A 17929-nucleotide genomic window follows, 5' to 3' on the forward strand; every position below is an offset into this window, starting at 1 on the left:
GGACGACGTATGACAACAGCAGCGACGTCCTAGGTCCAATCCATTGTGCACGCACGCGGGAACTGGCCTGGTTTCTCCTGCAAAGATATTGAGCGTAATGTTTTCTTTGCTACATTGTTCGTTTCTGATCGCAGATGGTTATAAGAATTCATAGTGTTTTGTAGAAACGCATTTCTTGTGGTTGTGCGTCAGAATCTGATTTAATGCAGTCTACGCACGATCATGGGAACGAGTAACGCATTTGTTGACTAGCGAGTTGGTTAGCTTCTAACCCTTATTTTTAAGTTGTCTTAGCTGTTTTCTTTTTAAAATTGATTTATGGTAACACGCCTGTTTGCTTTGAACGCGTGACTTTTGCTGCGCTCCTTAAAGTGTTATGACATGTTGTGACTCTTAAGACCACAATGAATAAATATAGTAAATATCTGCAATGTTGTACAGAAGTCACAATCTCCGTGGTCATGATTGTCCCACAAAACCGTTAGACCTAATTTTACTTTGAACCTCGGCTTTAGGTTCCTTAAGAAACACCATTTCATAAATAATTATGAGAATCACTTTTTGTCACAACAATCAGTCGTCGACGTAACTTGTGTTTATTCACTGTCATTCTCTCTTCATGTCGCAGTAATTCAACGTCACGAGACCGTGTGAGTGGCTGCCATGGGCGACACTCTTGAGTTCAATGAGATTTATCAAGAGGTCAAGGGGTCATGGGTGAGTGTATAACACCCCTGATTTGTAAAAACAATAACACAGAGCCACTTCGCAAATTCAGATGAATAAAGCACCACCTAGCTTCCCTGCCTCCTCTTTTTGGAAATGAAAATCCACACCCCATTGGTGTATACTTCCCTGAGATGTTGACAGTATCTTCTGCTCTGTCACTATTTTTGCTGTCAGTTTCAAAGTCGGTAATTCAGTAATTAATACTGTTAATACCGCTTAATGTTGCTCTTTGAAACTCAGTGTTTTCACCACTAAGATTCACGACGTTCAAGAAGGGAGGGGCCATGGAGGAGAATTTAGTTTCTCCAACTGTAACTGGTGCATTTTCATGTAAATGAAATCCTTTGATGAAACATTTCGTGTTATTTCACACTACGGATTTAAAGTCTGTCATATGCTTGTTACATGCGTAATATCTCTGGGTTTATATAGTACCCCAGCAAAACATGAACTGTGGTTTCTATTCTTCCTGATCGATTTTTAACTGCTGTATTACTGTGTAATTGTAAATGTGTATAGTGTTTGTAACTCGGTTATTATTCGTAATGTAATATAATGAAATTGTAACTTTATTAGATGTAGTTGTGTGTAATGTGATCGACAGAAGACCCTACTGACATTCCACTGTTTAGCGGTTTATCTGTCTCTCCATACAGTAGTGAAATCGTACTCAGGAATCGTTTAACACTGTGAAACTAACATAACATTTCCATGAAAATAGAGCCGGGCTAATTCCGTCTGCCGTTTGCGTTTCAGAACGATGGGCGTCTTCGCTTCAGCAAACAGAACGTGGTGTACAAGAGCAACAAGACGGGGAAAGTGGACAGCATCACCGCCACTGAGCTCACACAGGCCCAGTGGAGGCGGGTCTGCCTGGGTCACGGCATCAAACTCTGCACCAGCGGCGGGCACATCTACAAATACGACGGCTTCAGGGACGCGGTGAGTCGAGGGAAGCACAGGGAGGAGAGGGAGTGGAGAAAAGAAACGGAGGAGGAGGAGGTGGAGGAGGAGGAGGAGGAGGAGGTGGAGGTGGAGGATAGGCAGGAGGACAGTAAAGGAGCAGAGCTGGAGTAAGATGGAGTGATAAAAAAAGAAAGAAAAGAAGATAAAACAGATGAAAGGACTGTAATTATAGGCATCTAACACCTTCATAAAAAAAAGTCGCTTTTGTCAAAAGCTAACAAATTAAAAACAAACACACTGACTCTAATATCACCTCTCCTCTCTCTCTGTTTTTTTTTTTTTTTTACCTAATGCTCTATCCCCTTCTCTAGGACTTTGAGAAAATCTCGGACTACTTCAAGGCCAACTACAAGGTGGAACTCACAGAGAAAGACCTGTGTGTGAAGGGGTGGAACTGGGGCACTGCCAAATTCAACGGTGAATAGAGTCCACTTCCCTTTTACGCTACAGGAACTTAACCACCCCCGGTTTTACAGAAAAGACCGTGTGGAATTGGGTGTTTTAACTGTAAACGTGTGTAGCAACTGCAAACAAAGAGACGGTTGAAAATATGTACGGTTGAAAGCATGGGGGCGTATATTTGAGGGTTGTAGTTTTTTTTTTTAGACAGTTCTTAGCAAAGTTTACTATGTCATTGTCTGTAAATTTTGTAAACACCTCATTCACATTCGGACGCTGGGGCAGCTTTGTCGATCCGTAATTGATCTAAGTTTGTGAGATGATCTCATTGGTGATTAACAGATTAATAACACTGCTGTTGTGTAACATACAAGGTAAAATCAGAGCTTTTTTTTCTCTTCTCTTTTTTTTTTTTTTTTACTTTCCTTTGCCTTTTTGCTGGACTATCTCAGTGTCTCTCTTTAATACTAGTCTCTTTCCACCATTTTGGATCTGTTTTTGCTGGACTATCTCAGTGTCTCTCTTTAATACTAGTCTCTCTCCACCATTTTGGATCTGTTGTGTGGGTTTCTGTCTTTAATAGTTGCAGCCCTGTCTACCTCAGGCTCTGTCAGCCTTTTTGGATCAGTTTTCTTGGTTTGTCTGCATGTGACGCTGGCATCCTTGTCCTTGTCAGGTCCTCTTTTGTCATTTGAAGTGAATGACAACCCTGCATTTGAGATTCCACTCTCCAGCGTATCCCAGTGTGCCACGGGAAAGAACGAGGTCACTCTGGAGTTTCATCAGAACGATGACACGGAGGTTTCCCTCATGGAGGTACGCTTCTACGTGCCCCCCACGCCGGGAGACGAAGGCTCAGATCCAGTGGAGGTGAGTGTGTCTGTTTGTGTGTGTGTGTGTGTGTGTGTGTATGTGTGTGTGCTCCAGTCATGTTACATTGCTCCCTAAACAGCAAGTAGAGTAACAAGATGAGTGATTGTTCTCCAACAAACAGGAAGGAGTGTGTAATGGCCTCGTGCTGTGAGAGAGAGAACTCTGACACAACAAACTCTGTGAGAAATCAAGGGAAAAATACATCTGCAATTTAGACTCATCACCCCTAGCTGTTGTCAGTCGTGAGACAACTGTGATGACAATGTTATCCACTAGAGGGCACCATTTACAAAGAATAGATTGGTCAGTATTGAAAAGAATGCTTCTAATGAAAAGCAGTTAGTGGTCCAGTTACAATGTTTACATTATAATGAATTCAGGTAGGAATGAACAGCCTGGGAATGTTTGTCGGTCATCCAGCACTCGATCTAAATGCAGTTTTGTTGTTTCAGGCTTTTGCACAGAATGTGCTGTCTAAGGCTGACGTGATCCAGGCCACAGGGGACGCTGTGTGTATCTTCAGAGAACTGCAGTGTCTCACACCTAGGGGCAGGTATAGATGTGCACATACACACACAAACACACACACACACTCACTTAGCCACACACACACACACACACACACTCGCACACGCATGCTCGTGCTACACACACACGCATACGCTCTCTCTCTCTTTCTCTCTCTCTCACACACACACACACAAGCACACACATACACACACACTCTCTCTCGCTCTCTGTAAATCCCGTTTTAATTTAGCTGTTTGCGACCAAACAAATTGCGTTGTATTTTTCCTAAACCTCTAACTCGCCATAAATGGTATTTAGAGCTCAGTCCATCTGTTGAAATTAACCCGTTTTAAACCCAAATGGCATGTGTGTTTTTTGTTTTTCATTTTTACCGGCAAGCGGTAACGCAAGTAAGCTTGCTGGTTGTAGTAGAGGAATTAAATCCATTGACATGTGTTGTGCAAAGCATCCTGCGTAATGAAGTGCAGTCATGACTGTGAGGGGATAAATGTGGATGCGTTTTAGATTGCTGTCAGGAGGATTAATGTATGGAAACATATAAACTATTAATTCATTGAATTGACAGAAAATTTGCTACGTGGTGTTATGTACCATTATCTGGGTACGGAATGACCTGCTGCAAATTCTTAAATAAAAGCCAAATAGTGGCCGGGTCTCAAATTATAGCCCGGAGTGGCGCCTGTTTGGGCAAATAAAGGCCGGTTCCAAATACAGGGTAAAAAAAAACCAAAACAAAACAAAAAAACCCCCCATAAATTACGTGGAGGCCCAGGTGGTTAATTCATTATATTTCCACAGTCTTACTTACATCAGTACCACAACATGCCATAGTTATGCTCACCACTCTGTTTCTATCAGTTTCACTTTTTAACAGAAATTCCATACCCACAGTGTTCTAACTCACATGGATTGTGGTCGCTGTAGGACTGTGTGTGTGTTAATGGCCCATTACTAGTGTTCAGGGACATCGCTGCCAAAAACTCTCTCCTTCCTATTTCCTTCTTCGGTAAGGACAAGTCGGCCGGTGAGCTGGAAACAGAGGAACAGATTTTACCTTTAAACCTGTTGTTATTTCAACCTGTTCCCATTTATCCTCCTTAATTAACAATAAAACAAATAATTCACAGAATAATCAACGCTATATTGACGTAAATATAGTAAATGATAACCAGTTTCATTTTGGGATAGAATTACTGTTCTTTGCAAACTACTGCATCATTTGCTATATCCACAGAGGGTTTTAAATCTGTCGAAAATTTCACATTGTAGTTTTCACAATAGCACACAAACTTCAAACAACCTGCGCTGTTTTGTTTGCATTGTATTGTGATTTCGCAGATCATAGTAACGCATGAAATAATGGCCCGTCTCTAATAACAGCCTATCTCAAATAAAGGCCCCGGTTCTGGTTCTGTCTTCAGCTGAGGTTAATAAGGGCCCCAGCCACTGTTTCAGAATTTACGGTATATCGGGATATGACATTTTATCGTATCGCGCAGCCCTAACTCTCATACCGAAGCAGCAAATTAACATCGACCAAAACAAAGGCCAGCAAAACGCAACCCAGCCCTATGACAAATTCCCCTTATTAAAAATAAAAAAAAATATCTGAAAACGAGTCACATTTTCCAGTGTCAGTCGCCATCTGACCGTGTCTCCCTGTACAGGTATGACATCCGAATCTACCCCACGTTCCTGCATCTTCACGGCAAGACCTTCGACTACAAGATCCCCTACACCACAGTACTGCGTCTTTTCCTGCTCCCCCACAAAGACCAGAGGCAGATGTTTTTCGTGGTGAGCGGATGGTCTTTCGCCTGCATGATCTTTGACTGCGATACTACTTTAGATTCGTGCTTTGGTGGTTCACCTCAACGTTACAGGAACGTTTTTCTACTACAGAATCCCATAAGCTGTAAATCTCTCCCATATTGCTGGGCAGAGGTCATCTAGGGTTAGTCAGGTCCCACGAAGGTCACTGTCCTCTTGTAAGCTTTTACAGACGGTCACATTCTTGCTGTTGTTCAGGGCTTTGAAAATATCAGTGTGGAGGATGTGTTTATTTGTTATTAAACAAGTATATGTGTAAACAACTTGGTAGATTTTTATGAGTGAATAATAGTAACTTGCTGTAATGTGTTGTAAGTAGTGTATTCATTTGTTGTAAATAAGTAAAGTCTAATTAGTTGGACATATAAATTATTGTTAGGCGGTTCTATAAATGCTATAAATAGCATGTATTTGTTATGGTTATTCACTTGTTACTATATGCATGTTTTTTGGTTACATGTGCGTTGCCACTGGATTTTGGCCTTAGTTACTTTTCTATGACTGAGTGTGTCTGAGGTACAAGTTGCATACAAACTGTTATTCCTGAAATTTACCTATGTTCTCTCTCGGCTCTTTGAGTTTGACTTTGCTTATCGCTGCTGTGTGTTTTTTGAAAAGATGAACTACTTGTTGGCTTTCTCTCTCTGCAGATCAGTCTGGATCCCCCCATTAAACAGGGACAGACACGTTACCACTTCCTCATCCTTCTGTTTTCCAAAGAAGAGGATATCAACCTCACCCTCAACATGAGCGAGTGAGTCCCTGACAAAGAGAGACAGACAGACAGACAGAGAGTGAGACAGGCAGAGAGAGAGAGAGACAGATAGAGAGAGAGAGAGAGAGGAGAAATACAGGCAGAGGGAGAGAGAGGCAGAGAGAGAGGAGAGAGACAGGCAGAGAGAGAAAAAGGGAGAAACAGGCAGAGCAACAGAGTATCAAGAGTGCTTCGTGAGAAGAGCTGTGAAAAACTGAAGGAGAACAGAGGAAGAGTGGTGGAGGAGAAGAGGAGAAGAGTGGTGAAGGAGTGGAGGAGAAGGGGAGAACAGAGTGGTTGAGGAGTAGAGGAAAAGACTGGTGAAGGAGTAGAGGAGAAGAGTGGTGAAGGAGTAGAGGAGAAGAGTGGTGGAGGAGTAGAGGAGAAGAGTGGTGGAGGAGTGGAGTAGAAGAGTGGTGGAGGAGTAGAGGAGAAGAGTGGTGGAGGAGTAGAGGAGAAGAGTGGTGGAGGGGTGGAGGAGAAAAGTGGTGGAGGAGCAGAGGAGTAGAGTGGTGAAGGAGTAGAGGAGAAGAGAGTGGTGAAGGAGTAGAGGAGAAGAGTGGTGGAGGAGAAGAGGAGAAGAGTGGTGAAGGAGTGGAGGAGAAGAGTGGTGAAGGAGTAGAGGAGAAGAGTAGTGGAGGAGTGGAGGAGAAGAGTAGTGGAGGAGAAGAGTGCTGAAGGAGTAGAGGAGAAGAGAGTGGTGAAGTAGTGGGTAGACGTAGATATTATGTCTGAAAGCTGAGTGTTTTAGAATTAAAGATCCACTTTGAGTTGGCTGTTAAAGCATTCTCTCATGGAGCCAGTGATGTAACTGAATTCGATCAATGACCACTTAGTGTATTAGTTTACTCTGACCTTTGACATGAATGTAGAAGCATTCAAGTCATACCTCTATATATACTGTATATCTAAGTATTTCTAAATATACAATATACATTTCTCTTCCTCTCCCTCTCTACCTCTCCCCCCCCCCTCTCTTTCTTCCTCTCTCTTTCCCTGTCTCTTTCTGTCTCTCTCTCTCTACCTCTCTCTCTCTCTCTCTCTCTCTCTCCCTATCTCTCTCTCTCTTTCTCCCTCTCTCTCTCCCTGTCTCTCTCTCTCTATGTCGGTCTGTCTGTCTCTGCAGGGAGGAGGTGGAGCGGCGTTTTGAGGGTAAACTGAATAAGAACATGTCTGGTTCTCTCTATGAGATGGTGAGCAGAGTAATGAAGGCTCTTGTCAACAGGAAGATCACAGTGCCTGGAAACTTTCAGGGGTAAAATACACACACACGCACACACACACACGTACACATTTTGAGAATACGTGTGTGCGTCTTGTCTTTGTCATGTTCTGAGAAGCAGAGTGAAAAGGAAACAGAGGTCCCCTTAGATCGCTGTGTCAGTGTGTTAGTATCAGACGGTAGATCGCTGTGTCAGTGTGTTAGTATCAGATGGTGGTGTCAAAGTGAAGTTCAAATTAAGATGCAGCTGTACGTCATGATGACATTCACTTTCTTTGGCAGTCTCATAGTCTCTCTCTCTCTCTCTCTCTCTCTCTCTCTCTCTCTCCCCCGCTCTCTCTCTCTCTCGCTCTCTCTCTCTCTCTCTCTCTCTCTCTCTATCTCTCTCTCTCTCCCTCTCGCTCTCTTTCTCTCTCTCTCTCTCTCTCGCTCTCTCTCTCTCTCTCTGTCTGCAGTCACTCAGGTGCTCAGTGTATTACCTGTTCGTATAAGGCCAGCTCAGGTCTGCTGTATCCTCTGGAGAGGGGGTTCATTTACGTACACAAGCCCCCCGTGCATCTCCGCTTTGAGGAGATTTCCTACGTCAACTTCGCCCGCGGCACCACCACCACGCGCTCCTTCGACTTCGAGATCGAGACCAAGCAGGGTAACCAGTACACCTTCAGCAGCATCGAGAGGTAAGACTACAATATCCACAATCACTGCCACATTCTGACTACTTTACCCACAATCACTGCCAATGTTTACACACACTGAGTACATTACCCACAGTCACTGCCACTGTTTACACACATATTGACTACATTACCCACATTCACTGCCACTGTTTACACACATATTGACTACATTACCCACATTCACTGCCACTGTTTACACACATTGACTACATTACCCACATTCACTGCCACTGTTTACACATCGACTACATTACCCACATTCACTGCCACTGTTTACACACATTGACTACATTACCCACATTCACTGCCACTGTTTACACACATATTGACTACATTACCCACATTCACTGCCACTGTTTACACATCGACTACATTACCCACATTCACTGCCAATGTTTACACACATTGAGTACATTACCCACAATCACTGCCACTGTTTACACACATATTGAGTACATTACCCACATTCACTGCCACTGTTTACACACATATTGACTACATTACCCACATTCACTGCCACTGTTTACACACATATTGACTACATTACCCACATTCACTGCCACTGTTTACACACATATTGACTACATTACCTACAGTCACTGCCACTGTTTACACACATATTGACTACATTACCCACATTCACTGCCACTGTTTACACATCGACTACATTACCCACATTCACTGCCAATGTTTACACACATTGAGTACATTACCCACAATCACTGCCACTGTTTACACACATATTGAGTACATTACCCACATTCACTGCCACTGTTTACACACATATTGAGTACATTACCCACATTCACTGCCACTGTTTACACACATATTGAGTACATTACCCACATTCACTGCCACTGTTTACACACATATTGACTACATTACCTACAGTCACTGCCACTGTTTACACACATATTGACTACATTACCCACATTCACTGCCACTGTTTACACACATATTGACTACATTACCCACAGTCACTGCCACTGTTTACACACATATTGACTAGATTACCCGCAGTCACTGCCAATGTTTACACACATTGACTACATTACCCACATTCACTCCCACTGTTTACACATATTGACTACATTACCCACATTCGCTGCCAATGTTTACACACATTGAGTACATTACCCACATTCACTGCCACTGTTTAAACACATTGACTACATTACCCACATTCACTGCCACTGTTTACACATATTGACTACATTACCCACATTCGCTGCCAATGTTTACACATATTGACTACATTACCTACAGTCACTGCCACTGTTTACACACATATTGACTACATTACCCACATTCACTGCCACTGTTTAAACACATTGACTACATTACCCACATTCACTGCCACTGTTTACACATATTGACTACATTACCCACATTCACTGCCAATGTTTACACACATATTGACTACATTACCCACAATCACTGCCACTGTTTACACACACATTGACTACATTACCCACAGTCACTGCCACTGTTTACACACATATTGACTACATTACCCACATTCACTGCCACTGTTTAAACACATTGACTACATTACCCACATTCACTGCCAATGTTTACACGCATTGACTACATTACCCACAATCACTGCCACTGTTTACACACATATTGACTACATTACCTACATTCACTGCCACTGTTTAAACACATTGACTACATTACCCACATTCACTGCCACTGTTTACACATATTGACTGCATTACCCCCAATCGCGGTCATCATCAAAACTTTCTGACTGCATTACCCACAGTTACTGTCACTTTTAACACATATTGACTACATTACCCACAGTCACTGCCACTGTTGACATATATTGACTGCTTTACCCACAATCACTGCCACTGTTTAGATATATTGACTACATTACCCAGAATTGCTGCCACCATCAAAACTCTCTGATTACCCACAGTCACGACCACTCCCAACACATTCTGACTACGTTACCCACAACCACACTGTCACTACAGTAACTGCATTATTAGCTAACATCATCTGACACTGACTGGGAACTACTACTACTTCAGCAGCAACTTCACAGTGATAAAGAAGTGAAACTACATTACCCATAACCTGTGTCACCATAAACACCATAGTAGACTCCAACTGCATAGCCTAGAGTCTCTTCAGAGGCTTCAAACCACATCTGTCAGAAGCCACCCTGTTCTTTATTTCATCCCTCTTTTCACGGCTCACGGAACACCTGCCCAAACCAGCATCTTTTCTTTCAGTCTTCCACTCAGTCCTTCATTCATCCTTCCTCGTTTCTTTTTCTTTCAGAGAGGAATACGGGAAACTATTCGATTTTGTCAATGCCAAGAAACTGAGTATCAAGAACAGGGGATTCAAAGAGGTAAACACACACACACACACGTACTCCTCAAACGTTCCTCAAAAGTTTAGAGTTGCACTCTCTCAGATGTTTATGTGTAGAGCCTCAACAAATACAAACAAACAAAAAAACAAGAACAGCAAAAAAAATCCCACTTACTGTTTTCTCTGTTTCTCTGTGTTGTGTTCCTGTAGAAAAAGGTTGGTATGGAATTGTGGTTTGGTGTGGTTTTGGTGTTTGATGAAAACTCCGGCATGGGGTGCGTGTGTGTGTGTGTGTGTGTGTGCGTGAGTGTGTGTGTGTGTGTGTGTGTGTGTGCGTGAGTGTGTGTGTGTGTGTGTGTGTGTGTGTGTGTGTGTGTGAGTGTGTGCGTGAATGTGTGAGTTTGTTTGCACGAGTGTGTTGCCGCGCTCGCCGTTTTTGGTTGTTTTTTTTGTTTGTTTGTTTGTTTGTTTGGTTTTTTGTTTTGCCGGGGTTAGAAATGTTTGTTTTGTAACAATCGACACTTCAAGAGTGAAATACCTCAGCGGGGTATCTGTGATCGCTTAGTTTGGACTTGATCTCAGTTCTGCGGAAATGACAACGCTTCATCTAGCACTCAGGGGCTCAACTCGCTGGTTCTGATTTTACTGCCTAAACGGGAAACAAGGGGGATGCATTCACGACACATTGATTCTGCTCAAACTTCAGAGATTTTATCACTTCAACAATAAAAAAAAACCCTCAAAGACATTCATTCATTCATTCATTCATTCATTCATTCTGTGCAGAGTGTGTGTGGTGTGAATGCAGCCAGCTCTCTTGATAAGGGTTTGGAATCAAAGAATAAACACTCTTTATTTGAGTGGTGTGTGAACAGGTTTTTTTTTTCCTCTAATAATCACCGTACTCACTGCTTGGGAAGGGTTTGCCTGCGTGTGTGTGTGTGTGTGTGTGTGTGTGTGCGCGTGTGCGTGCACATGCGCGTGTGTGTGAGTGTGTGTGCGCGTGCATGCGTTGCGGTGCTTGTAATCACAGTTGTTGAAGAGGATTGTCTCTCCAAAGGTAAGTGTTGTGTGAGTGTGCATGTTTTCCTTTATTCAAACAATAACACTGCTTGCATAGGATAATTTCCTTTCATTTTATTTGCGAAACCCTTACTTAAGTACCTATATTATTACTATTACTATTATTATTATTATTGTTATGATTATTATTATTATAATTATCATTCTTATTATTATAGCTTAATTCGAGGCACACTCTACAAAATGAACATTTCTATTCATCACTTCAAAATACGTATTTGATCACAGCTCATCCTTACTGCGATATATATCGTGATTATAATTGCGATATATGGCGTGATTCTAACTGGAGTCTAGTGGCCCCTTTTCGCTCGTAACTGGTGTTTTGAAGAGGAGTTATTGCATAATAAAGGTCACGCTGCAGGATTGGTGTATGGTGGGACACGTTACCTGTCATACAACTGTGATTACGCGGTGATTGCGTTGTGGTTTTTGTCCATCTCAGGGCATGAAGGGCGATGACGACATGTACAGCGACTCGGATGACGACCAGCACGATGCTTACCTGGAACGCATGAAGCAGGAGGGCAAGATCCGCGAGGAGGCCAATGATAGCGATGATTCTGAAGGCGAAAGCGGTGAGTGACAGTCAGCCGAACCAACCAGAAGGCTCAGACGGTGAGATTCACGTGACTTTTGTTTCGTAAACATGCGTGTTTACTTTTGTTTGTTTCTCAGATGAATCGTTCAACCCCGGTGAGGAAGACGACGACATAGCAGAGGAGTGAGTGATATCGTTTCTTTTTCTTCTTTTTCCGCGTGATTCCTCTCTTGAGTTAAAGCTGGGGTAGCGTGAAATTTGTAGGATGTCTTCTACATATGGTTTATGATTGTGTATGTGTGTGTGTGTGTGTGTGTGTGTGCGCGTATGTGGTGTGTGTGTGTGCGTGTGTGCGCGTGCATGCGTGTGTGCGCGTGCGTGTGTGCGTGTGTATGTGTGCGCGTGTGTGCGTGTGTGTGTGTGTATGTGTGTGTGTGTGTGTGTTGCAGGTACGACAGTAAAGCGTCTGCCAGTGACAGCAGTGCAGACGAAGCAGACAGCGATGAGGACAGAAAGAGGAAACCGGCAAAGAAAGCTAAAGTGGTGAAAGAGAAAAAGCCACGGAAGAAGGAGGTGAGAGAGGGTCTTTTTTTTTACCTCCATCATACATACAGAAGAAAGAAAAATGCTGATTCGTTTCTGACACCCTCTCTCTCTCTCTCTCTCTCTCTCTCTCTCTCTCTCTCTTTTTGTGTGCACAACACCTGTGTGTGTGTGTGTGTGTACGTGTGTGTATGTACGTGTGTGTCTGTGTAATGCATGTACGTGTGTGTGTGTATGTGTGTGTACATGTGTGTACATGTGTGTACATGTGTGTGTGCGTGTGTGTCTGTGTTATGCATGTACGTGTGTGTGTGTGTGTGTGTGTATGTACATGTGTGTGTGTATGTGTGTGTTATGCATGTACGTGTGTGTGTGTATGTGTGTGTACATGTGTGTACATGTGTGTGTGCGTGTGTGTCTGTGTTATGCATGTACATGTGTGTGTGTGTGTGTATGTACATGTGTGTGTATGTACGTGTGTATGTGTGTCTGTGTTATGCATGTACGTGTGTGTGTGTATGTGTGTGTACATGTGTGTACATGTGTGTACATGTGTGTGTGCGTGTGTGTCTGTGTTATGCATGTACGTGTGTGTGTGTGTGTGTGTGTATGTACATGTGTGTGTGTATGTACGTGTGTATGTACGTGTGTCTGTGTTATGCATGTGTGTGTGTGTGTGTGTGTGTGTGTAGAAAAAGGTGAAAGACAGCGGTGCTCCCAAAAGGCCTATGAGCGCCTACATGCTGTGGTTAAACTCCAGCCGCGAGCGGATCAAAGCGGATAACCCCGGAATATCTGTCACGGAGATCTCCAAAAAGGCCGGAGAGATGTGGAAACAACTGAGTAAAGAAAAGAAGGAGGTGAGCGCTCCCGTCCCCTCCCCTCCCCTCCCCTCGCGCCTCTCTGGTTCCGTTCTTTTTCCTCAGTGGCCAGTTGTGTCGTTTAAAATCACTCTCTTTCTCTTTTTTCTCTGCTTCTTTCTCTCTTTCTTTCTTTCTTTCTTTCTTTCTTTCTTTCTTTCTTTCTTCCTTTCTTTCTTTCTATCCTTTTTTCTCTTTTTCTGTCTTTTCTTCACCTTCTCTTTCTGTCTATGTTCGACCTTTTCTTTCACTTCCTCTCTCTCTCTTTCTTGTAGGAGTGGGAAGGAAAAGCAGAGGAGGCGAAGAGAGACTATGAGCGAGCAATGAAGGAGTACAGAGAGAGCGGAGGAGGCTCTTCAGGCACCTCCAAAAAGTATTTCATTTTACTCTTACTCCTCTTTTGATATAACACTGACTCCTCACTGCTCCCTTACGACGGCGCTCCTCTCCAGTCTACTCCCGTCACTCAGACACTCCTCATTTAACCAATCAGGAGGCAACTCACAGTTAATCGTATCAGATCGCCTCAGACATGTGAGTGATGAATGAGGGCAAAGATTTTCTGTGCAGTAGGTCTTGCAGGGCTGAAATTCTGACGAAATTCGTAACTTTCCTCCTCTCTGTCTGTAGCTACACACGACAGAGTGCGAGTGTGTGCGTGCGCGTGCGTGTGTGTGTGAGAAAAGCCATCATAATGATACACTCAGGAGACGCTCTAATAGCTCTTTAACGTGATATACGCATTGAGCGTAACGCAATAGCTTGGATAATGAGTTTGTGGAAATGGGTTTTTCACGTAACCTCTCTCTCTCTGCATCTTTCTTCCTTTCTTTCTCTCTCTCTCTCTCTCTCTCTCTCTCTCTCTTTCTTCCTTTCTTTCTCTCTCTCTCTCTCTCTCTCTCTCTCTCTTTCTTTATTTCTTTCTCTCTCTCTCTCTCTCTCTCTCTCTTTCTTTCTTTCTTTGTCTCTCTCTTTCTTTGCTTTCCCTGTCTCAGAGAGAGGAAGAAGAAGGGGAGGAAGATTGAGGAGAAGAAGAGGAAATCAAGCGGAGGTCGTGAGAAAGAGAGGGACAGGGGAGCTGGTGGAGACAGTTTTAAGAGCAGAGAGTTTATCTCCAGTGAGGAGAGCTCTTCAGAGTCAGACAGAGGCAAAGGACGCAAACGCAAGGTGAGTCTGGAGCACACACACGCACGCACGTGCGCGCGCACATTCACACGTACACACACACACACACACACACAGTCACGCACACACACTCACTCACAAGTATGCATACTGAAGGATAAGTACACATGTGCGGATGCGCATACACACTCACACACTTACACAAATAAATTTGCGCACAAACACACACACATACATGTATACGCAGACACACACACACTCACTGGTACACAAACACACACGCGCGCACACACACTCACTTGCACACACTCATACACACTCACACACACACACACACCACACACACACACTCACTCACACACACACGCACATTCATCAGACTAGACCAGTGGCGCCTGATGACAGAACAACACTAAGTCACTTCTAATGAAAATGATGAAGAGTCAGCTGTGGTTATTGATATGTTCCCATATGTCTCCCTCTCTCTCTCTCTCTCTCTCTCTCTGTTCCCGCCCGCTTCCCCTCATCCTACTCTTCTTCCCCTCATCCTACTCTTTCTCCAACTTCCTCACTCCTCCTCTTCCTCTCTCATGGTCTCCCTCTCCCCCAGGGCTCCGACGATGAAGAGGAGGAGGTGGCCAGTACTCCACCGAGCTCTGAAGAGTCTGGATCAGACTGAACACGAGGGAGAGAGAGAGAGGGACAGAGAGAGTGTGAGAGACAGAGAGAGAGTGAGAGAGAGAGAGTGAGAGAGTGTGAGAGACAGAGAGAGAGAGAGAGTGAGAGAGAGAGAGTGAGAGACAGAGAGAGAGAGAGATAGTGATGAAGACCTCTTAAAAACCTTTTTATACCAACACTTTCAGTGAAATCTGAGCATTAAACAGCCTTCTGTCAATAACAGAGATGTGAAGCCAGAGAGAGAGAGAGAGAGAGAGAGAGAGAGGAGGAAGAGAGATGTCACTTAATATGAATTCATACGAAAATAAAAAAAAGGAAAAAGATATTATAAATATGTTTGTGTATGAACTGTAACCTTTTACATGATGTGGATAGAAGGGTTAGACTTCACACCTTTGGCTAACTGTTAGATTTGAGGTCTTTAAACAGTAGTAGGACAAATTCTCCCACTTACATTCTCCTATGTCACAAATCATATGTAAATATCACCTATAGTTTTCATAAACAGAAGTGTATGTATCCACTAAGACTGTAGTGAAATTTTTGTTGTTGTTTTTGTTGTTGTTTGGTTAGGGGTTTTTTTTTGTTTGTTTTGTTTTTTTGTCATCTCAAATTTGCCTTCTCATAGTTCACTCTGTAAAAAACCCTCATTCCAGTGGACTGAGTCCAGCTCATTTTTACCGAAATATTTACACAGCCTATTGTGTAACATAAAAACACAGATGCTTGACCGAAATCATAGTAGTCAGGCATAAGATGCAAACTGATACTTGTATTATCGAATGATACCATTTAAATAGCTCAGTTTGTGAACTTTGACCGAAGGATTCTGGGATGTACTTTGTCGAGGCTTTTTAAAATGTTGGTCTCTAAGCAACGACCTGGTGATGGTAAGTGTTCTATCTTTATATTAATGTTCTGTTTCTATTATGTTGGTAAACACCTGTTATGAAGGTGTTGTATGTCTCTTTTGTAAAGTTCTATGCTATCTATTCAGGAGGTAAACTTCATTTCCCAGCAGCCTTTGTGGTTTGTACTTATCAGAGCAACTCTCAGCTGTTGTATTCTCACTACAATAAATTTAAGTTAAATTATAATTTGGGTCTCTTTTTTTTATCCCCTCTGTAAATGACTTTCTAGCTCTGATACTGGAACTGCTTCTCAACCAAACATTATACACACACAAACACACACACACACACATACCCACAACACTGGTTATAAAATAGCTCACACGAAATCCATTTGGTCTTTGTGGCTTTGAAGAAGCATTTGGATCCCTGTACTGAGTGGGGTTTTTTTTTTTTTTTGAAAGAGGGAACATGGTACGTGGTTTCTGAACAAAGTAGAAGATCTTTTTTTTTTTTTCCTCCTTACCAAGTGAGGCACTTTGTGTGTGGTTTCAGAGTAAATGGAGGAGAAAGCAAGGTGCAGAGAGAGAGAGAAGGCTAGGGAAATAGAACAGAAGGAGGCTTTGAGGCTTGTTAACATACCCAGAGGGATTTGAAGAAAACGCCGACAGGACTCAACATTGTTAGTAATGATGAAGAGGTTTAGGAGATAGGAGAGCGTAGAAAGAGACTGTATTGGAGGAGATTACCTGCATGCATGACGAAAAAAAGGAACACCAGTAAAACAAAAATACACACATACACGCACATTACACACACACACACACACACACAGACGCACACTTACACAAACACGCACACACACCTACACACACACACACACACACAGACGCACACACACACACACATTACACCACATTAAATCTCATTTGTCTTTTTCATCTCCTATTAAGTTATCAGTAGCACAGTTCAATCTGTCTCCTTCTTCCTCCTCAACAGCAACAACTTAATCCGCTCGCTTTTTCTCTTTCAGGATGGATTGTGCATCCTGGGGTGAGCATATTCTCTCTGTCTCTGTAGCGCTCGCTCTCTCTCTCTCTCTCTCTCTCTCTCTCTCTCGCTCTCTCGCTCTCTCTCTCTCGCTCTCTCTTTCTCGCTGTCTAACTCGTTTGGTTTTTCATTACGGGAAGGACGCGGCTGTGTTATGAATGACTTGAGAAATGTTCAACACTTAAACATCACGGCAGGTTTTACAGGAAGATGACGATGTTTCGGACACTCGTCCTCTGAATGTCCTTACCGTGCCCTCTCTCTCTCTCTCTCTTTCCATCTGACTTTTTTTTTTCTCTCAGTTTTTCTTTCTCTCTATCTCTCTCTGTCTCTCCCCCCTCCCCTCTCCCCCCTTTTTTTCTGTCTTTCTCCTGCATGCCTTCCAAAAGCACTTTACTTGCATAATTACTTTTTCAGTGTGGATGATCTCATTTGTCAATTTACGTTAAGTCCACTTCCTCTCTCTCTCTCTCCCTCTCTCTCTCCCTCTCTCTCTCTCTCTCTCTCTCTCATCCATCACTCACCTCCTTCTTCTATTGGTCTTCTACGTCTTTCCTCTATATCAAGAATAATCTAATAACACCTGTGGAAAATCCTTTGCTCTCCTTATTACTGTCTGTGCAGTGGCTATCGGAATACAACCGCCCCCCCCCCCCCGACACCGAGACCGAGGGCCGGGGAAGAGCTGATGAATGGGAAGGGGGGGGGGGGCCCTAACCACAGAACATTTGACCCGCCTCGCTCCCTCCATCCCTTTTCTGTCATGTTTATCTCGTCCGGATTCCTGACCACAGAGAGATAACCACAGAGCTCTAATGGCCTCACTTTACAGAAACGTCCAGGGAGTTTACAGCATTACTGAACTCCAAGTGGTCAGTTTGTGTGG

General features: G+C 43.3%; 1 protein-coding gene across 2 annotated transcripts; it reads left to right on the forward strand.

The window, feature by feature from the left end:
* Positions 1-28: 28 nt before the first annotated feature.
* On the forward strand, positions 29-15218 carry ssrp1b (structure specific recognition protein 1b). Of its 2 annotated transcripts, XM_030788107.1 has the most exons (19): positions 29-94; positions 629-717; positions 1486-1671; positions 2007-2112; positions 2771-2964; positions 3420-3520; positions 5166-5295; positions 5979-6082; positions 7209-7337; positions 7760-7981; positions 10277-10349; positions 10523-10528; positions 11841-11973; positions 12074-12119; positions 12386-12509; positions 13172-13339; positions 13615-13712; positions 14335-14506; positions 15075-15218. In XM_030788107.1, exons 2-19 carry the CDS (start codon positions 664-666, stop codon positions 15141-15143), a joined length of 2115 nt encoding a protein of 704 aa, XP_030643967.1. In that variant the 5' UTR covers positions 29-94; positions 629-663; the 3' UTR covers positions 15144-15218. The 2 variants fall into 2 exon arrangements, with proteins under 2 accessions (XP_030643967.1, XP_030643969.1); XM_030788109.1 differs by lacking the exon at positions 10523-10528.
* Positions 15219-17929: the final 2711 nt, after the last annotated feature.

The sequence above is a fragment of the Chanos chanos genome, chromosome 11 (genome assembly GCF_902362185.1).
Source record: "Chanos chanos chromosome 11, fChaCha1.1, whole genome shotgun sequence".
Taxonomy (NCBI): Eukaryota; Metazoa; Chordata; class Actinopteri; order Gonorynchiformes; family Chanidae; genus Chanos; species Chanos chanos.